A 22,538-nucleotide genomic window follows, 5' to 3' on the forward strand; every position below is an offset into this window, starting at 1 on the left:
TGGCATTTGTATTTTATTGAGAAAAATAAGATTCAGATTAATGAAAAGGTTGGAAAGGCAGCAGAACATCAGAGGGGAAATTTTCAAAACAATAAATGCTATTTCCATTACTTTTAACGACTACTTAATGTTAGGTAAATAAATTGGACTCCATAAAGGAGAAGTATGTGGGCGGCTGTGGCGAGTGGATAAGCGGGCGTCAGGGTCAGTGGTTCGATCCCCCATCTCCCCGACACATGTCGAGGTGTCCCTGGGCAAGACACTGAACCCTAAATTGCTCCTGTTAGATTACACCCTGCGTGGTAGCTGCTGCTATCAGTGTATGAATGTGTGTGTGATTGGGTGAATGTGTACAAAACAATGTAAAGAGCTATAAGTCTGGGGACAGGAAACAGGGTAAAGCGCCGTATAAGTGGAGTCCATTTACCATTTAAGTGATATGGTCCTTTTAGCTAACTTCCTGTAAGTGACTGCAGTTAGCAGTTCCTTCCCTCGTCACTACCACATGAACGCCTAGCCGTCTTCTTCAGATAGTGCCGCTCACGAGCACAGAGAGCCACCTCTTTATAGTGTTCTGTCTTTTGATTGGACAAAAACGAGCGGGATACTCAAAATGTTATCTGCTAGTTACTTCAAAGCTGAATGACTGGGAGACCTGTGTAATGAACTGAACATATAGTTTAAGTGATTGCTGTATGAAAATAGAGTGATTTAACACGTATTGACAAAATATCACTTAATTCTCCATTAAATCAAATTCTTAGAGTGAACCTTAGAGAGAGCATCATTCTCTACTAATAACTACCACCAACTTTCTTTTTTAAATATAAAATGGTACCTGATATCAAATTTAGAGAAGCAAGAAAAATGCTTTCATAAAAAGATTCCAACATCTTAATATATACATCAGTAATAGTAATGTTTGTAAAAAAAGGCGAGGACCCTTTTTGATCTAAGATTTTCAAAATAAAATATATAAAGCTTAATAATAAAAAGAAAAATATATTTACACAGTGCTTTGAGATTGACACCAATCCAGCAATGCTTGTGCAATTATTTAATGCATGTACTCAAATGTTCATTTTTTTTTTTTTTTTGTGAAAAAGCAAAAATAAGTGTTCTGTTAAATCACAGTCTTTTATAAACATATGTAAAAAAAAAAAAAAAAGCAGCTGCCAAACATTTGGCCCCCTCTTCGGGGCTGGGACACTGGTGTTAACTGGACATGTTGTGTGTTTATGAGTCTGCTGAGGCATGGACACTTGGACTTAGTCTTGACACTGTGAAATGAAGGTGTTAAGGGTCATATCAGCTGCCACGCTCAGAGTGTGTCGTCTCGGCGTGGGGGTCAGACCAAGAGGGGTACGTCTTCCGTGAGAACTTCAGACAGAGATCGTCTCCCACCTCGTTCAAATGGTGGAGCACCTGAGGACAAAAGGAAAAGGTCTCAGAGCATGTGTGTGTATGCTTGATTCAGGGGGTTGTTGGTACATTTGTGTGTGTGTGTGTGTGTGTGTGTGTGTGTGTGTGTGTGTGTGTGTGTGTGTGTGTGTGTGTGTGTGTGTGTGTGTGTGTGTGTGTGTGTGTACACAGTATGTGTGTGTACCTGGTTCAACATGGCTCTGGTGTGAGATGCAGACAGACAGAAGCGAGCTCGGGCCTCTGTAATTGGGGTGGCTGGAAAGCCGACAACCACCACACCAATTTTCCTCTCAAGCATTTCTCGAGCGAAAGCCCTGGTCAGCAACAAATAACAATCATCATGAAAATAATTTTTTTTTAAATATATCCAAGAACATTAATGACTTTAGAGACAATCACTTCATAAAACCTAAAGTTGTGATGGTGATCATTAGAATTGTGAACAAAATGTAATGCACCCACCTTAAATGTTGTATATTCGTTATATTCAAAGAAATCATTGAAATAAAATGTCCCATCACCAAGGCCAACTATTCAAATTAGTGTGCAGTGACCCTCAGAATATGGAAGCATTTGTCTCTATGCGTCATCACATTAAAGCTCATGAAGAATGCTATAATTATAATAGTTATAATTTCTGCAAAGCACCATAAATTAAACCGAGGACATAACGAACAATTCTAAATGCCAGAAGCAGCATATCGTACGTTAGTGAGGCCAAGCTGTGGCTAACTCCTCATTTTGCTTAATTTTGTGGTGAAGATGCCATTTCGAAGAGTTCAAACCTTAAAAAGTGCTATGAAAATGGTTGAATGACTCTGACGCAGCAAATTCAGACAGTTTTATCTAAAAACTTTACTAAATACCCTCACCATAATAAGGGTAAGAAGGAAATGGTCAAAAGAGGATTTAATATGCAGTAGAGTAGCTACAGATACATTCCCTTGTTTCCCTTTTTTTTTTACAAATGGAATGCCTCACGAATGCACTTCTGTGTTATTACAAGAATACATTCTTTTAAAACTGAAAAACATTTTTTATTTTTTAGAAATATGATCAATCAATCCAAACGTCAATAATTAAAATGAAGCTACTACTGTCTGCAACAATATATATGATATTAGCTTCTGATTATGGCAATTACTGGGTCAGATTGGCCTTTTCATGGATATTAATGGTGACTGGCATTGAAAGACACTTTATACCCAATTGATTATGCCTGAGTGGCTCAAGCAATACTATGGTTAAACCTAATCAATGCCTGATGTTGCTCTCTTAAGTGGTTACAGAAACCCAGTATGCACAGACTGTCTACACTACTGATTCATGGAAACTTTTCAGGATGTAGTATGGCAGCCATCCAAATCACTTAGAGATGGTACACGGTAACCTGAGACTGCTTGTGTTAACAAGCCATCCGGAAATCAAATTGTGTCTATTCACAATGAAATCCTGATATTTTTACCCTTGTCTATGATGCTCAATTGATTTTGGTGCTGGTTGATGTGTACTTACACCACTTTGCCTGGCATGTAGAGAAGGATTGGAACCACAGGTGAATCATCATTCCCATAGATGATGTAGCCCATCTCCTTCAGTCTGGCCCTGAAGTATCTGGTGTTCTCTGCCAGTTGGCGGATCCGTCTAATGCCTGCAAATAAAAACAAGGGACACCACCAGTTGAACATTAGCAAAGCACCAACTCTCTTCTTTTCCCCTATATTCTGGCTGTCCCCTGCAGGGAGGTAAATCACCTGTAAATAATAGCTAATGTAGTGTTAATGCAGTGTCATCTCATCCTGAATACTGCACCTCCATCTGGGCCATTCCAGCCTCCACTATGAACTAGCTCATGATTAAAACTCAGCTGCGGCAGCAGATGGTTCAGTTTTGTCCGCCTGACGGCATGGTATACGCGCTTGCATGTTGCCAAAATGAGGGTTTGCAAATTGGATACGATTGGATTTCAAGCAAAATGAGTGACTGGAGCATAGCCATGACTGAAACGGAATACAAATAATGCTTAAGTATCACATGTATTCCAGATAGATGTATTAAAACAGATCAAAGGCAGCGGAGGCGTCCTGCCCTTCTAACCCCCTGCGTTTCCAAATAATGTGAATGGCTGGGGAGCCTTGTTCTCCGAGGCTGTAGCTGAATTTTGGCATGGCCCAGCCTTGGAACACAGCTCTGTTTCCCCCTGATTACCTGGGAACAGATTGGCAGTTCTTTCATGGGGATGTAAGAGAGCACTTTAAACCCCTTATCTCAGAGGAGAAAGAGAATGAGAGAGAGAGCGAGCGCAAAAATAACAGTCGGGCATCTGCTCAAAAGCACACGCCCCATTTTGTAAATTGTTTCTCTCTGCTAGGATAGAGGGCAAAGAGGTCAGAACCTGCTGCCAGACACAGAAATCATCTGAGTAGGTGAGAATGTGTGAATGTTGCTGCCTGTCAGAGTTTCTCCCTATTTCAAAGCAGTTACCACCGGTTTGCTTGAAAGTGTGAAATTCAACATCAACAAGAGAGACGAGGGGGAATTTATTGAATTTTATCGAGTGATACAATATCAGACATACACACAGAGAGTATGTGACTTTTCCTGCCAGGTTGGACTTTTATTGTGACGTGAGGGACATCGGAGCTGTTGTTTTGAAAAACTGCACTGTTTGCTCTCCCTCCTCTCGTTAAGACAGGTCAAGACAGATCTCCCCCCCCCCCCCCCCCCCCAAAACAGCTATTTCACTGGGCTACGTCAGATGCAAAGCATGCCTGGCCCAGAGCCAGATGAGAAAGTTATTCATCTCTGCATGAAACTACAATATACCTTTAACCGTAAGCCACCAGGCTTAAGTCCTCGGAGTGATGAACCCATTACAGCACTCTGCGACAGACATGTTGTGTATTTATCTGTGCCACACAGTTTACATAGCGGTTGTTTTTTTCCCCTCGTGGTGCAAACTTAAAGCCCTGTAGATTTGTGTATAAAGTACATAACAATCTGCCATTTACTTACCACTATTACCCCCACCACAACATGTACCAACTCCACTCCTGCTAATACTCCTTCTATCACAACGACTAGCAGAGCTACAACTACAATAACTCAAGCACAATTGCTCTGGCAGTATTGCGACTGGTCTGGTAATTACTACTTCCCTGCCCTTGTGTCTGATGCCATTAGGGCAGAAACTTTTCAGAGGTACAGCGGTCCTCACAACGCACACATGAAAATGATTTCCTCAACGTCAGGGTCACGTGTGCTCTGGGACTGCACCCCCCTCTCTCTCTCTACCACAGCAGACCCCTCTAATTGCTCCCACATTTCTTTTTGACCAAGCAGCTGTTTGTCTTTCCCCGCAGGTCTGGACTTACTCCCAAAGTTAACATTGGTATTGTCCTCTGGATTTGGTTTGCTATTGTTTTTCATAAAAAATATACAAAAGGTGTAAAACATTTTATGAGCCAACCTCAATATTTGTCTGCGTTAAGGACGTCAAGTTTGACGAGTACGCGTAACAAAACTGAAATCGAAGGTGACATTCACTGAAAGGAGCCGCCAACAAACTCAGACAGACACTCACCCTCCGTGCCGCCGTCTTTTCCCATGATGCACTTCATGGCACGTATGATTTGCTCGGTGACGGGAGGGGACATGGCCGAGGCGTACACCGCACTGTGAGAATGACTGCGCAGGTAGTCCACCAGCTCCTGTAATACAGAAATACACAGATAATCAACAGAAATACTATGCAGTTTGTAAACGTTGAGAAAATCCGATTGTACAATAACATTAACTCCTAATTCAGATCTTTTATGTAACTGAGGTGTGGCCCCTGCACTTTTATTTTGCCACCACTAGAGCGAGCACATGTACAGTCAACACCTGAGAATCAATTGAAATACCTCCAGTCATTTCTCTGGCACTGTGACAACTACCTTGGCATTGATTGTGAAATAGGCCGTGGATCCTTTCCTGCTCTAATTTCCTACAAATTTAAGAAAGAACCAACACTGAAGTGAGCCAGAATGAGGACCTTCATGCGCATTATTCTTATATGTTGGCAGTAGATTCATTTTGCAAGTGGTTGTCAGGAGAAGAGCAGGATTTTCAGAAAACTGACTTGGTCATGGGTCCCTAGTGCACGTGTTGCCAAAGTGCTCTGAGGTTTTGGAGCGGCCCAGGGCTGTGATGAGCTGCTACTCAGTGGCTGTGCGGCCAGCGGGTGTGGGGCGATGACACGTATAGCCGGAGATGTTGTCTGGCCACCATTTCCACTCACCGCCATCTGTCCCCACTGGGCGGCGGCTGTGGCACACACACACACACACGCACACACACGCGCACGCACACGCGCACAAGAGGGGAAGGGATTTTAGGGGGAAATGCCCAAACGCAAGGATAGGAACCCTGAAACAACCTGACATCTGTTTTTCATTTAAAGGCAGGGGCTTTTCACCGCTTTAGGGCCCCAGGAGGATTTTGGTGGCGACCAAGATAAACCAGTTAAGAGAACATGTCCAAGATACATCTCACGTCTGCGGCGTGGAGTGACAGCTCAGAGTGTTTCCTCAGCCACACCGTGGCCGCAGTGCCGATGTGGCGATACACGTCCACAATGCCACAGGGTAGGAGCCGTGCCAGAGCAGTACACACACTCACATACACACTTGGTTCTTCAACGGATGTATTTAATAAACTAATTCCAGTGAAGGGTAAATGTATTAAGCCTCCTTCATGCAAGGTTGGAGCGAATTAAAGGGGTTTAGAATGTATTTATTGGCGTATTTATTTTGGGTGCCCTCATAAAATAGCTATATACCATGACTGTTTTCCAGAAACACATCTGCAGAGTCTTTGGTCAGTCAACCCGATTCCACTTAATGTAGGATTTAGAGGGGATTTCACCACAACAACAAATACGTCAAATCTAAAGGCTTTCTCTCCCCTCGCTTCCTGCCCCCTTCCTCTCAGGAGTTTACTATAGCCAGCTGTCAAACAAGGCAGAGTGTTCATACTTCAAACATTATCATGCTTGTTAAAAGTCATCCTGTTAAATCTGGCGCGCAGTTCCGACGGCTGCCACAAGAAGGGGCTGGCCCTCTGCCAAGCTTTACCTTCTTATTATGGCAAGAGCAGGGCTGAGCCAACATAAGGCGACGGCAGGAAGGGTCCCCTCTCCGTATACCTAATTCAAGCAACATGGCCGTTTTCTCCGTATGCTTTCTAATCAACTGCCACACAAAAACCGGTGTGGTTATGTACTTAAGTGTACTTTTTAATGGAGTAAAAAAGGAATTACAAAGGCCGGGGAGTCACAGCCTGCGGAACATTTGTGGGACACGTGAGAGCAATGAGAGAGGTAGGATGTGATGTATGTAGGTGTGTATGATTGAGTCCCATACAGCTTTAATACAGGCCTGGGTAAAGACGCATTTGAAAATAGTTTGTGTGATGTGTTTCGAGCCAAATGCATTGATGTTGTTACACAGACAATGATAGTCAGGTCTCTTCAAACAATATCAGTATGAGTCAGTATGAGAAAGTCCACTCAGTTATTTGCTCTTCCAATAATGGCAATGTAACCATAGCTATAAGAATAATTTACTTGACATTAGCTCCATCAACATACAGTATATCTACCGCAGTGTTTACAAGTTCAGTTTTTCCACAGGTGAGGTGTTGCTGTTGTTTCCATTGGCTGTTGCGACAGGTTGCTCTCTCATATCATGGGTGCATACAGTCTGGGCTGTGCTGGTAAGCTAGCATTCTTCATGTTGTAACTTCACCAACAGCGTTCCGATAAGGACTTGTATTGCATACACCCCTCCCCCCCCCCACCCCCTCTGAACAAACCCCAAGTAAGCCTGACATCTGCTCCGACTCTCAGTTATTTTAATCAAGGCTAAACCCTCTCTCCGTTGCCTGTATCTTTTATTAAATTGCAATTTTCATTCATGTCTTCCAGTGCACTATAGTTGGCCTCCGTTGGGTTTAATCCGTTTGATTCAATTTGAGCTTTTTCTTGTATTTGACTCTTTTTAAACCCAATAATTTTTTGTTTTTATGATTGCCCCGTGTTTCTCTTATATCTAGTTTTATGTAAAGCATTTCACCTTTTTGAAATGTGCCTTGCTTCCTTTGCCTCACATTTTCCTTCTCTCTCTGCACTCTACTGCAATCAAAACAAAACCTTTATAAACACATGTGGGAAAATCACAGAACAAAACGGTATACAATTATTAAATCCATAAAACCTTTTTTTTTTTAAAGTTATGAAATTTCACATACAATCTTAAGGACAAAACTGTGATGTCATTATATCAATATTACAGAACAATCCAAACCTTGTTTCCTGCGAGGTAGCCTCCGGCGGCCCCAAAGCTCTTGGTGAATGTGCCCATCATCACGTCCACATCGGCGGGGTTCACGTCAAACAGCTCGGTCACGCCCCTCCCCGATGCTCCCACTGCTCCTATACTGTGGGCCTCATCCAGGTACAGATAAGCCTTATACTTCTTCTTCAGAGCCACGATCTCAGGGAGCCGCACCACTGAGCCCTCCATGCTAATGACAAAGACAATCACACACACTCACAATACAGCCATAAAAGCAACAGCAACACAGACACACATGTATTTAATCAATTACAAAACAAAACTCTGGAAGTGATTTAAAAAAAAAAAAAGTAAGAAATAATCTGACCCCGGGCACAAGTGATCCGCTGCAAAACATGTGTAAATCTGTAAATGCATATTCTTTGACCTGCCCCAATCTGCCAAAAATATTTCTTCCGGCCTTTCTTTTACTCTGCTCCCACCTCTCTTGCCATCTCTTCCTCCCTCTCTGGAGCACACGCCTTCTAAGGCTACAAATAAACAGCCTGAGTGAGTGAGTGAGTGCATGGCTGGGGAACAGACAGAGCAATCCCAGATCTCGGGCTCGGGCTGAGAACTCCTCCGCAACCCAAATGACATAAGACAGGGTTTTACCAGGACTGATGTGGACATCAAAGGAGGACCCAGGATATAGCTAAAGCGTGCTTACTCTTTATCCAATGCCTTTTGATGTTTCAGGGAGGCGATATATGGAGCATTACATTATTTTTTCAGTGGCACCCATAAAAGGCGGCATTTATTTTTATGTCTTCTTTTAGCCTGATGTATGGTGTTCATTCAAGTTGTATCTCTTATTACCAGCAATGATTTTGAAATAATAGTTCATTAATACCCACTGAGGGACATATTGAATTTTTTTCCACCATTCATTCAAGTACATTCTCATTAAACAATTAAGTGAACTTCACTCCTGACCATGAATAAATGTGTTAATGAACAAGCAACGTTTTAGTTCAGAAGGGCTGAAACGTAAGGCGCGATTGAGGGCAAAAAGAGGGAAGAAAGGAAAAAAGAAAATGGCTGTGATGAACAGTTGGAGTTGGGGGTGTAGCCAAGTCAATCTCTGTAGCTCTATTTGGCCTTGATTTGGAGCTAATGAGCAGATGGAGAGGGTCACCAAGGCCCGGGATAGCTCACTGCCGGCAGAGTATTGTGTGTGTCTGCCGGCAGAGACACAATATACCTTTCTACTCTCTCCTGTAATACTACAGTACCCAGCCACACACACACACACACACACACACACACACACACACACACACACACACACACACACACACACACACACACACACACACACACACACACACACACACACACACACACACACACACACACACACACACACACACACACACACACACACACACACACACACACACACACACACACACACACACACACACACACACACACACACACACACACACACACACACACACAACTATTCAAAGAGATCATTACAGGAACTGCCAAATTCAGGCTGGATGCTCTCCTCAGGTTACAAATTAAAATGTGAGTTTGGCACTGAAAATCTCACCTGGAAGCCCATAGTTACAAAGATTGATATAGTAGCTCAGTTGACCCAAGATATACGTCTCTGTGAATAAGTGACAGTTTTAAAATTATAGCCTACCTATAGATGCCTTCCACCACGATGAGGATCTTCTTCCAGGGTCTGTGGGTTCGAGGCTGACCTGAGCAAACAGCTTCTCTTAGCATCTTCTCCAGACTGTGCATATCTGACACACACACACACACACACACACACACACACACACACACACACACACACACACACACACACACACACACACACACACACACACACACACACACACACACACACACACACACACACACACACACACACACACACACACACACACACACACACGAGAGGTTAAGAGATTGAAAAAGCAGGCCAGAATTCTACAATGAAATCTCATTAAGGAAAAAAATGTAAGAAATTACTATTAAAAATCAAGTATATTTGTAATAGTGTCATGTTTTGTTAAACTAAATAAGGTAAAACTCATTGAAAAAGAGTTTGACCTGGAGTGGGGTTTATGTGTGCGACACATATGCTAGACGACAGTTGAGGTAATATATGAAAAGACCTGAATAGTTGGGATGTTATGACAGAGCAAGGTTGTCTATGACTGGAATGGGTGAGATGCGATGGGGGAATGAAGCCTAAGGTAAAGCAAAGTTGAACTATGCTGTAAGTGAAAACATCTACACAATGTGTTGTTAACAGTCGTCAAATATGCAGTCCTCCCTGTGAACGCTGATGAAGGCTCTTGCTTGCAAGCAATAAAGATCTACTAAGAATTGGAACATTGTGTCAGCTGGAATTGAATGACCAACTCTCATCTGCACTATACAAACTGATATTTCAGTTTTGACGACACTTGACACATAAAATGTTTGCAATACTAGATTGGACTTGCATTATGACATTCACACATTCATTTAAACATGTATATGTATTGGCACATTTTTATTTACAAAGCCTTGACCGGGAAGCTTCCTCGTTATTTAACAGAAATGCTGCAAATTTCAGATGGGCTTTATCAGACCCGCTCCACTGACATGCTTATGCTTTATGTCCCACAAGCCCGGTCTGAGCTGGGAAAGACAGCTTTTAGCTTCAGTGCCCCCGACTCCTGGAACAACTTACAGCAACAAATTAAACTAAATACCTTCATATCTTTTAACCAATTTAAACAAACTATCTTAAATCTGCCAAACTCTACCTGTAACTGTTTTAATTAGACTATATTGTACTTTCACCCATTTAATTTTAATTGCTGCCACTCTTCACCACTATGTAAATGTTTCAATTGTGTTTTTTTCTCTTCACCTGTTGTTGTGTATTTGATGTTTTTGCATTGAATATTGTTTATGTATTGTTGTTTTTCCTTTGAATTTGCTTTGAACTCGACATCATTGTAAATGAGGGTCACCCCTCAATTGGTCTCTCGAGGATAAATAAAAGTTAAATGAAATTAAATGAAATGTATATGAACAAACAGCGTAAAGTGTAGCTAAACTAAAAGTGTAGCTTGCAAAGAACTACAACCAAAAGCAAATAACAATATCAGTAGAGTAACAATGTCGAAAGGGAAGGGCAGCTCAAAGAGCAAAGCCCTGCTCTATCTGCCAGAAACACCTTCCACAAACTACACATAGGAAATAATGTGCACAGGCTACTGGAGGACTACTAATTGATCTAAATATAGGGCTGTCTTTAAATGATGTCCCTGTGGCATTGAGACCATATGATAGGTAATGGTGACACTATTTATGATCATCTGCTGCACACCAGCAGATGGCAGTGTTGAATAGCTGCATTTTATTAGTACATTAGACAAAGTATGACTGCAATGCAAACCATTTCCAGCTAAGCAGCAAGAAAACCCTCATAACTAGAAAGCTGTCATAAACGATAAATATCGCTGCCTGAGCGCAAAACAGGTTTACTTAACTTCTGATAAAATGCCTGTCTGAAGCCCTTCAGTAGACCAGCACCTAATGTTATCTGTAGTCAACCAGACAGTGACAGAGCAATCCACAGTGGCTTGACGTGTGCACAGACATGAGGGAGAGATTTCTTACACAACGAAGCACTGATTTAAGATAAGCCACGACCTGATATAAGATACTGTATGAGGATGGATGTCTTTGACAGGTGCATACAGTTGTGTGTAAAAAAAACAACCACAACATAACTATTAAACTAGCACTGGCCCTCGGGGTGCACAAATACGACTAGCCTTGCTTACCAGACAAAAGCCCGACCTTCCAATTATACATTACATTATTTGAAAGAACAGGAACGGCATCCTAGAAAAAGGAGCCTCCTTTATGCATGCATGCCTATTTGAAGTATTCACAACATAGAAGAATGACAATGCTAGGCGGGACAAACCGGTTCATCCACTCTCTGGTATGAAACTCCATCTGTGTTCCAAGTTTCACAACTCAAACATTTCAAATACCAAATAACAAAGTTTATTTATACATCCTTTAACTCATGTATCGTCATGGCTAAGTGGACTGATTTGAGCCTCTTAGTAAATATCGGCCTTGTACTAGTTAAAAGAGAGTATGTGTGTCGGGTACTGGAGGTATAGAGGCAGGGAGGGGTCAGCTATTCAGGTGCCTGAGGGCTCTTTGCCTTGAGACAGGCCCCTGGGATTTTTCCTACAGAAACCCATAACTGACTCTGCTTGTAACTGTCAGTACACATTTGCTGCCAGAGGACTGGCTCATGTGTCCCATCTGCTGAAAGTGGATGAATCCGATGCAGGCACGATAAATCTTGTATCATTCAAGCTTAATATTTCTCCATTAGAATCTGTCCACGAGATGTAGTTTCACAATGTTTTAAGTCCACTTCTGTTTAGCTGCACAGTCGTGACTGTACACTGAATCCATTTAATTAAAGATTTTTACATTTTCTGCTCTAAACACAGAATGTACATCTTTCCAAAGGCAAATCCTGTACAATGCAGAAAGTAATGTGTTTCTCATACCAGCAATAGTTTGGAATGAATACAAGAAAACAAAAACAAATTGCATAATGTGAGCAGCGGATGCAGAACAAATAGGAACTTAATGAACAGATAATCCACGGCAAAGTACATCACAGTGCTATTAAGTATGTTTGATTGGCGGGAGCAATGAATGTTAAGCACCAACGATTTTGGCTAAGTGAAACAAACACAGATCTCATTGCTTCTAATTCAAGGCTGTAAGGCGAAACAATGTGACTTGTGTTCTAAACAGGAGAGTTGCTGGACTTACTGTTGTGTTTGAACACCCGGATAGTCGCTCCTGACAGTCTGGCCCCTAAAATGAGAGACGTGTGATTGAGCTCATCGCTCAGTATCAAACAGCCCTGGAAAACAGTGAGAAAACAAGACTGTATTGAAATGTCCAGTTTTTTTGCAATTCCCCTACATTAACGTATGTGTCTATATTTCACTGATCTTTGATTACTCATGGTGTATTATGGGGCATTGATAACATATGATGGCATGTTGGATTTGATGGTTTATGCTTGTTTATGCTCTCTTTGGAACAGAAGAATCATGTAAACTGGAAACACCATTATCAGTAAAACCGTATATGGATGAAACTCATGGCAGTGTGTGCTACCCACATACTGTATGCAATTTGATATGCTTTCTGAGAGATTGCTTGTTTTGGATGCGTTTCATATGTTTTCCTTGCTTTGTGCTGTGTCCTTATAGAAGGCAGTGTAACAGTTGCTATAAAAGGATCCACCAGGCCAATTACATGTCAGCCTGCTCCTCCTACCCTGCTCCCCCGTCCATGCTTCAATCATAATCATCTATGTCTGGGCCCTCTGTGTATGATAGCTGCATGTACTGTATTGTGTTTGTCATTTTTCACATCACAATTTTCATAATGGAGGCTATGGTGCTTCATATTCCGTACAAGATCAGCATGCAAATGAATTCAGCTGTTTCCACGGAAAATTCTCCCTGGCACATTAGCATATTTAACACTGGAGCTCCGAGCATTTGACTGCATTAGTTTGAATGAACTCTTGTAGCGGGTTATGTTGACACCGTCTCAGTGACAGATATCCTCGGCTTGGCCCTGAGGTCCAGCTGGCCTGGTCCCTGGTCTACCAGCAGCTGTCATTCTAATGTAGCTCTAGTGCCTGCACAGCCAGGCCTGCCGTGGCACAGCCTGTCCCTGTAGGATAGGGTTGGCAGTGCGGGTTGACCCCCTAGCCACTGCAGGGTTAGTGTGTGGGAGGAGGAGGGGGCTGCAGCCAATGGGGCCGATATACACCTCTTGCTCTGTATAAACGACCCCAGTCCTCATCACTTAAACAGTCAACATCCCCTTCCTCCTGTCCAGTCCAATCACAGACTTTCATGCTGTGTGTTGCCCCCGGTAACCCGTGGCTGTCTTTGCGAGCCACCCAGAGTACGGGTAATCATACCCTTGGGTGGAGCTCTTAACAAAAACCTGCCCGTCCTTGTCTATGTGTCTGAAAAAGCAGCGATGCCCAGAGCCTCCTCCTTGTGGCTACTGTAATGTCTAATTAGGATTTTAATTAATGGGGGTGGGTCGGGAGTTCTTCTCAGCTGAGTTCAGTTGACTGTTATTAATTTAGTCCATGTGCAATAAGGGAACAAAAGCTAGACTAATGAGATTAATTTCTGCTGTGCTGTGAAAATCACAACCCTATACAAGTAGGATTTCCCCATGTATAGTGTATGTGTGGGGCATTTAAGAGTGTAAAATAGCAAACCTTGCCAACAATCGCAGGGATGTTCATGGAATTGGCGGCGAAACCCATCCCAAAGGTCAAGGAGGACTCTACTCCGAGGAAGTTGGCCACGAGTTGTTCCAGCTCTTCATGGATGCTCAGGTTACCTACAAGACAGAAATCACAAAAAGGTAACTCACCTTGACAAAACCACTGTACCTTTTCAGTTTTCTGGTCTCTGTCATTCAGTCACAAGTATTGACAGAGATGGATGCCTCCTGATAAAATAAATCATAAATAAATAAATAATATGACTAGCTGCAAAAAAAAAATCATCATTTGGTGTGTATCGTGTCAATCTCTCTTTAGCGAGATTTACGAAGATCAAGATGGTAAATTTGTCATTTAGTTCATGAACCCGTTTTCATCAAGGCAAGGTCTAAAATGGTTCTTCGACACATTTTGGGACCTGTGCAGGTGGTTACAACCTGATGTGTCAAGCGGGGCCCAGAATTCACTCAGACAATTGATCATATTGTAGTCTTTAGCCTGATTGTGTTCTTCTGTGCAATAAAGGTGAACTTTGGTTCAGCCCTAGTGGCCAGCTGATAAAAAAAGGAATTACTGTAAAAATAGTGAGCCAGGGGGAGAGACGTGGGCAATGAAAGGTACATAAACAACATATGTGTTTGACAGACTCAGTACTTAGTATAAAGAGTTATCTATCTATCTTGCCATCTATAACTCTGAGTGAGAATATGTTTATTAAAGCATATTTATATAAGTCTTTGAAAAACTGAAAAAAAAGACGTAAACAAATTAGTATCCATCAGCAACATAAATAAAAACAAATCCCGGTTTTGAGATGTTGTGATGTCTTTGAGGCACTCAGTCATCATGACTTATGCATTAATAGCATAAACCTTTAAGTGGAATATTAGCAGTTGTAGTCATAATCAACGATGATTAGTAACCACAGAGAGCTGGCATTAAAAAGTCAAAACGGACAGAATGTTTCAGGAAGGACTGGAAAATTGACTGGCTATTGACTGATGTGTATAAAACCATAATACAGTGAAGCAGCAGTTCCGTCTCTACAGTGATTCTCATTCTGGGCTTTCCATCAGAAACAACGCAAAGTCAGATCGATTCATACATTTCCTCAACCACTCAGGCTCACAGCCCCTGCTGGCATGTGCAGATTCTTGATCAGACTGCATTAGCATTTGTTCTCTATACAGAACATTTTACTTAGCGGTGGCTTTACAGAGATGCCCTGCCTCCTTATTGATATGCTAACCTCATGAGGCTGCCCTATAGGTCTGGATACTCTTCAGGTTAAAGAGAGCGGCATCTCATTAAACTTAGTCACATGTCCATCTGAATTACCAAGGGGACCATTCATCCGTCACTATCAGCAAAGCTTGTTGACGGTAAAAAATATACGACTCTTTGCCAAGTTGGGAAGTGGTGCGGTGGAGAGACAATAAAGTTTGTGATAGCAGATTTTTCAAAGCTAAATCCGTCTCTCATTGTCAACTGTTTTTTTCTTCTTCAAAGCCTTTACAACAAGACAAGAATGGACGAAGCCTGGAATAGTTATTCATTTCTATAAGCAACCCTGTCTGGAGTGTCAACACACAAGTACAATCAAATTGGCTTAGTTTTTATATGTAAACATGCAAAACAGCCCTTTTAAATGAGTATATATATTTGTACACATGTTGGTACACACAGTAGCTGCACTTTATACTTATTGTCAATGTATGATGAATTTGTAATGCATGACATCATTATCTTTCTGGATGTTAATGATTGCAGGAAAACTGGGCACAGTTTGCTATCCATTGAGTTGACTCAATGAATGTTTGACATGTATGTTTATTCAGAGGGTGGGCCTTCACTGCACTTTGTATCTGCTTTCCCATCCCTATTTAAAATGTTACCTCAAATTGCACTCTGTGAATTTGCATATATAGTTTTTTTGAATATTCATAATCGTTTGGTTACTTTTGAACTCAACATGACCGAATGAATTGCACACGACATTGTGTACAAATCTCAGGGACTTCTCAGGGAGTTTAACCCAAAAGCCGATTTTTGAACTGCAGTTTCTGAAAGAATCTAATATCAGATAATGTAGAGAGAGAGAGAGAGAGAGAGAGAGAGAGAGAGAGAGAGAGAGAGAGAGAGAGAGAAAAAGAGAGAGAGAGAGAGAGAGAGAGAGAGAGAGAGAGAGGACATGAAACATTTGGAAAAAAAATGGCATCACAAAAATGGAACTCATAAGAATTGAGTGCCATTAAATTCAATGAAAAAATGCATTCGGGAAATTGGATTTTCTTTTTCCTCCTTGTATCACCAATACAAATCGCTGCATGTGAACCAAAACACTGGGGATGATGGCGTCACTTCTACTACAGAGATACTGAGGTCTTTAATAATTGATGGTTAATAAGGTCTCATGGGAGAAATGCTTGTTATTCCTATAACCCTAGCAGTGAGCCAGCTAAAAACTGGGATTATAAACCAAGGGAAAAACAGTCTCCTTTTGAAAGAGAAATAAACATATAAATAAATCACATTGATGAATAATGGATGTTGCAGAAGAGTGTATGTGTGAGAGTGTTTTGTGTGTGTGCGTGTGTATATTAGTGTGTGTGTGTGTGTGTGTGTGTGTGTGTGTGTGTGTGTGTGTCAGAGAGGGGGAAATAGTTTCACTCTGACATACGTCTAACTAATGATCACATGCCCTTTAATACCTCTAGTTTACTCTGTTGTTGTCAAACGGCTGACATGACATGACTCAGCCCTGCTCTGAGCTCACTTTCTGCTAGACTGCTCTCAGTAGATACTGTATACAGCGGGCGGTGTGTGTCAGGAGGGCCATAAACATCATTGACAAAGACGAAAGGGACGACTCCTCTCAAATAAGCTTTGCTTTCTGTCAAATGAGTTCCATAGTGCTTGCCCATAGGCAGGTTTTGACTGATGAACACAAAGATATGATGGCCTTTTGGAAAGATTTCACTTGCTATGTCGTAAAAATGAGATCCAGCGCTCACACAGCCACTTAAACACGATCAGAGGCCGGGTTGAAGTTCAGAGGAAAAAACACCCTTTAAAAAATTCATCTGAAGCCACATATCCATCTTTCTGATCCTTGCCTTTCCTAACACTTCCATCACATGAATTCATTTTCGCATCCTGACAAATGTCCAGAGTGTTACATGATGTTACATGATGTTACATTCCACCATCACTCCTCAGCTCCACCAGTATGTAATGATCTCGGCTTACACTCAAATTCAGCAAAGGGCTGAATAATTCATATAACATTGCCGCCACCGAAAGATAATTAAACACCCGGGCAGTATAATTCACAAAGAAAGATATTAAAAGATGGCACACGGCATATGTGTGGTGGGTTTTATTTCTGGTTTGACACTCTATTCACCCATTCAGCGTTGACAGGGTGGTCAGAGACTTGGAAAACAAAGGCACGATGCGCAATGAAATTTGAAACACTGTGAGATTAAGACAAATAATCATAATATGCTTTTTAGCTCGAATTATGAACTAGACAGGTTTTCCAAAACCTAAAATGAAAACAGCTTAAAAATACATGTGCCACATATACTGTATTTTATTTTCCCTCAGAAGATCAGCAAATTGGCCACCCACAAACTCACCCATTTCCTGCCTTGTGCTGCAGACTCCAACCCCATACTGGCGCGTTTTGTCGGCCACAGTTTTCAGGAAATCCTTGTTGTTCTCAGCAAAACCGAGGTAGTTGTAAGAGCCCATGTTGATGACATTGTGTATTGTCCTCCCGGTTAACCTGCAAACATGTAAACATTTGGAATAAATTAACCTTTTCATTTTTTCCAACAGGTACACACACTCAGAATTAATTAGATTTTGCAAAAAGTAATCAAAATCCAATTAAATATAATTGAGGATGATAAACTTTCTTTGTAAGTGGAGCTCTGTGCATAAGAAGCAATTATAACAATGTTAATTTAAGGTAGAAAGCAGTGTTTGCATGTGGAAGCAGCATCTGTTAATTTCCTATTCCCTTGGACACTTATCTTGTACACAATCAAACATTCTCCACTCATTCACTCAAAAGACTATGCATGCTGTATAATAAGCAGGTACACATGTCAAATGACCTATTTCTTCTCACTGCTCAACTCCACACCAAAACCCATTCTTAATTTTTCACAATATTTTATGATAAAGGACAAAGTGACTGCCCAATTTTGAGGTTTTGTAGTCACATTAAACCTCTTTTAAACATGTTCAACTACAAACCTATCCCTCTCTGGATTCATATGGAAATATTTTCTCCTGATGGCTTTATAATATTTCCATACATAATATATTCCCTGACCCTGCTGTGTGCAGCTCCGGGGTATTTCAATTGTTTAAGGATTCAGTACTGAATTGTCCTTGCTGATGCGGATACCTAAGCGCTCTAGTTTCATCTTTCCCCACTGGCTCAGATGAGCTTGATGTAGCCCATAGATAGTATAATAAAGATGTAACCACCTTAATTCATTGTTGTAGTTTGTAGCCCCAAAAGAGATGGTTGTGTTAAAAAAATAATTACTGGTGTGCCTATACGCTTGAAAACGATTTGTAAATTCTTAAAATGAGGAGTATTATTAGTATGTGCCTGATATGCTGTGTGATTGACAAAGATGACTGGATTACAGTACGTGAATGTCCAGTTGTAGTCATCAGACGTCCTCTCCATCAGGTCAAAGACAGGTCCCGGCAGGCTGCATATGGGACGGTTCCAGTTATCTCTTACCCTCATGTACAGGTTTCGAGTGTAAAAGTTCTCAAAATCTTGATAAAGTGGTATGAAGTCCTATAAGGGCAAAAGATGAACATTTTCACCACAAGCACAGTAAGCCAGTACCGGGATGTCACAAGTGTGGTGAAACAATAACTACATTGACAATGATTGACTTGTAATTAGGGACTCATCCACATGACAAGTGTTCTGTGCTCTAAAAAACCCTCCAAGAACACGTTATATTGGGTCCATCCCCCATACAACAATGAACAACAGAAGAGTTCTCTTCAGTCTTCATGGGGTGTTTTGCAATTGTCTTGTGATCTTTTAAGTTGAACTTGGCATAGTACTGCCGGCTTTACATTTACCATATGTTTTCATAGTAAGTCAAGACTCTTCACAACCCTTAACAACACTACTCTTTTTTATTTTCACAAAATCAAACCTTTCAATTGCTCATGTGGTAGCGTTCAGACCTAATCTAGAATCTAAAGCACAGAAAAGTAGAAGGGACTTGAACCCTCTGAGATTTAATTAGGTCCTCAACACATACTCTCTGTGGTGTCCTTTATCACCCATGGCAACATTATAGTGCAGACGAACATGAAGGGAGAAGTCGGAGTTAGAGAGAGAGCCTGAGAGCAAAAAATGAAATAATTAGGGGGAAACAAAATGTGTTGACACCCAAGGCGTGCACACTCCCCTATTCCAACTTTATCGGTGCATGTGCACGTCTACAGTGTGTGTGTGTGTGTGTGTGTGTGTGTGTGTGAGAATGGATAAAACAGGGCCTGATTTTTGTGCTGATTGCATGTTTTACCTACCTTCTGCTCCTCTCTTTCCTGGGCAACGTGGCACTTCTCTAAGCCCACAGCTCGGAGGAAATCTCGGAAGTAGCCAAAAAGGGTGACAATGCCGAAACCCAGGTATGTCATGACAGCCACGTAGAGGGGCGCCTGTTCAAAGGACTCATGCCTGGGCTGCCTGGAGGTGACACCAGTCCCCGGGCCATTTTTCTATTCAACAAGAGCACAGCATAAGCTTGTCTTATATCACAGAGAAGACAAGAGAAAACAATACCGTTTGAAGAAAAGTGGCTGGATTTCAAATGGAGCGTTGCAGTCAGCAGCACACCAATTAACCTACATAAAAAAGGAGACAGACAGTGGCCTACTGGTGCACTTACACAGTATAACACATACTATTCGACAGTGAGGCAGGACAAACCGAAAGTCTATTTTTAGTAATGTCACGCCAAATTAAAGCTGCAAAAACACAAGCTAATGTTGCATTGTTCACATCTTAATAATGAAAAATAATTTACATGTAATGGTACTATTCTGGACACACTGATGTTGTGGATATTAACCCACATAAGCGATATCTCTCTTTACCTAAATGCCAATTTGGGCTCAGAAGGTTGTATGTACTGTGTGCGGGCTGAAAATAAATCTAGTGTAAATACACAGCCTAGGCTTCGTAAACTGGTATGTACACAAAAAGAGACAGGCCCACTTTAGTTAGCAACATGATGCATGTTTACAGAGCCTAGGCTATGTAAGTTAACACTGAATTTTTTGAAAGCGCACAAACAGTATGGTAAGGAAGTGGATGATGAGGAGATATGGACTGATTTTGAAAACAATGTGGTTTTGAAAACAAGATCCAGAATCGCTGGCTCCACCTCTAATTTTGTGTTTGATCTTTTTACAAAGTTTATCTCCTGTTAACGTTACAAGTTTTCAGCTTTATTTATGGCCTGCACGCCTCTTTGACCAGAGCTCATGCAACTTGTTATTCCAGTGAAAGATGAAAGCATTACGTAGCATTTATTTTGAAATTTAACAAATACTTAGATGATAGATATTGTGCTATTTCTCAAAGAAGAATTTGTGTCAAAATGTAACAATTACTTTTTTTTTAATGGCTTAATTTCATTAGTAAAGAATGGACTGAGGCCCACAACTATTAGCTCTATCATATTACCAAGTTAATGTTTTAACCGATTAAAAAGGTGCACTATGCATTTTCAGAGGAGGAGGATTTGTTTACATTTGCAGAGCCTGCAGTTAGTTTACAAAACATATTTTCTCTACATATCATTCTTAGTATTGAATTATATTAATATATTATTAATTATATCATCATAAATAAATAAATAAACTAGGATATGTTTGTAAACCAAACTGTTTAATGAACACCTTTAAAGAACAATGCTATAATAAAAGTATGACTAACAATAGCACAATAATTAAAAGTTCACCATCAGTCAGTCAATGTCAATTTGAGACTCTTGCCCCTACTATACTGCAGATTCACTATCAGTTTCCAATGGTCGGAATCAGAACTATGATACAGCATATGGTTTTGGTCACTTTGCTAACTCAGAATAAATTGTGACTGAAGCTTAGAAAAACGCTTAATATTCCTGACCTGGAAGGAAACTTCAATATAATACCATAATAATATTATATGAAACAATCAATGTTGCAATGATTTGTGAGAATTGTCAGCATGTGTGGTTCCCTTTGGGTTTTGGCATGGAAGCCAAGAAGGGGAGTGAGGTGTTTGTGTGTTCACCTAGTGTGTGCGTTTGTCTGAGCGCGCGCCTGTGCGTGTGTGGGGATCTGGTAGAGAGTGCGTGATGACTAGAAAACCTGAATTTTCTGACCAACAAGCTGCATCATGCATAGGCTACAATGTACAAACAAGCATTGACATACTGTGATCTTTCTCACCAAACCAGAAATCCTGTTCTTGCAACAGAGGAAGAATTTTGGGGCGGGGTCGTACACTTTTTCAGAGTAGAGGAGGCACAACTTCTTGTAGCCTACAACAAGAGCTGCTATGCTACTGGGGACCAAAAGTACTCAGTCACACTTAATTCACTTCGACATGCACATTGCTTTTGACAGCATTAAGTGTTGTATTGATAGGATTTCACGTGGGCTGCCAATGCTGCCTCTAAAAAAAAAATTAAAAAGGAAGGAAGGAAGCCTACGTCACAGAGGTATTGTCAGGTAAATGCAAGTAACAAGTAACATTTGCACCTCTTCAACAAAGCGGTAATATACATTTACATAATATAAAAGCATGACTCGCAAAGGCAGGTGCACGAAATAATTTGTCGCGCGCAAATTTAGTTTAGTGAATAACACCAGCCGTTGACAGTGACTCACGTACCCCTCTGTTGTTGTGACAGCCATTTGTCTTGACGTCTACACATTTGAGTCCATTCGGGATCAAATGTGGTCTCAACTCGCCGTTCGCCGCCATTCTCGTCATATTCTCAAAATGCGCAGCAACAGTCTCTGTCTGCTCTCTTCGACTGTCAGGTAGCCAAATAAAGCCGGTGTGCTTTTCTTGAACTTACAGAGGTGACTTCCTCATTTTTTATTGCTCTGGTTCAGCCTCTCCTCAAGTGTGGTAGCCTGCGCAAGTGCCTCCTTGACCAAAATTCACTCACATCAGCTATCGAAACTTTATCCATACTGTGGTAAGGTGCCAACTCCCTCTTCTCCTTTATCCAGAAGTGAAACTTGCGAGCAGCCGTCAAAAAGCTCCACTTAAAATATTCAGTTAATTTATTATGTAGCCTATTTATTTACATAATTTATTTTCCTATTGTCTTTAAAAAATAGCCTATATATTATTA

The 22,538-nt window shown here is 41.2% G+C and overlaps 1 protein-coding gene across 1 annotated transcript; it reads right to left on the reverse strand.

Annotated features, from left to right (window-relative positions):
* sptlc3 (serine palmitoyltransferase, long chain base subunit 3) lies at positions 1 to 22,317 on the reverse strand. The gene is made up of 12 exons (XM_080036366.1): positions 22,067 to 22,317; positions 19,708 to 19,899; positions 18,801 to 18,955; positions 17,769 to 17,917; positions 14,119 to 14,243; positions 12,633 to 12,726; positions 9,457 to 9,562; positions 7,770 to 7,989; positions 5,006 to 5,132; positions 2,938 to 3,073; positions 1,607 to 1,736; positions 1 to 1,425 (listed from the first exon to the last, which is right to left on the reverse strand). The coding sequence occupies exons 1-12, from the start codon at positions 22,166 to 22,168 to the stop codon at positions 1,309 to 1,311; spliced, it is 1,653 nt and encodes a 550-aa protein (XP_079892492.1). The 5' UTR covers positions 22,169 to 22,317; the 3' UTR covers positions 1 to 1,308.
* Between the last annotated feature and the right edge of the window lie 221 nt (positions 22,318 to 22,538).

The sequence above is a fragment of the Ammodytes marinus genome (assembly GCF_949987685.1).
Source record: "Ammodytes marinus genome assembly, chromosome: 11".
NCBI lineage: Eukaryota > Metazoa > Chordata > Actinopteri > Uranoscopiformes > Ammodytidae > Ammodytes > Ammodytes marinus.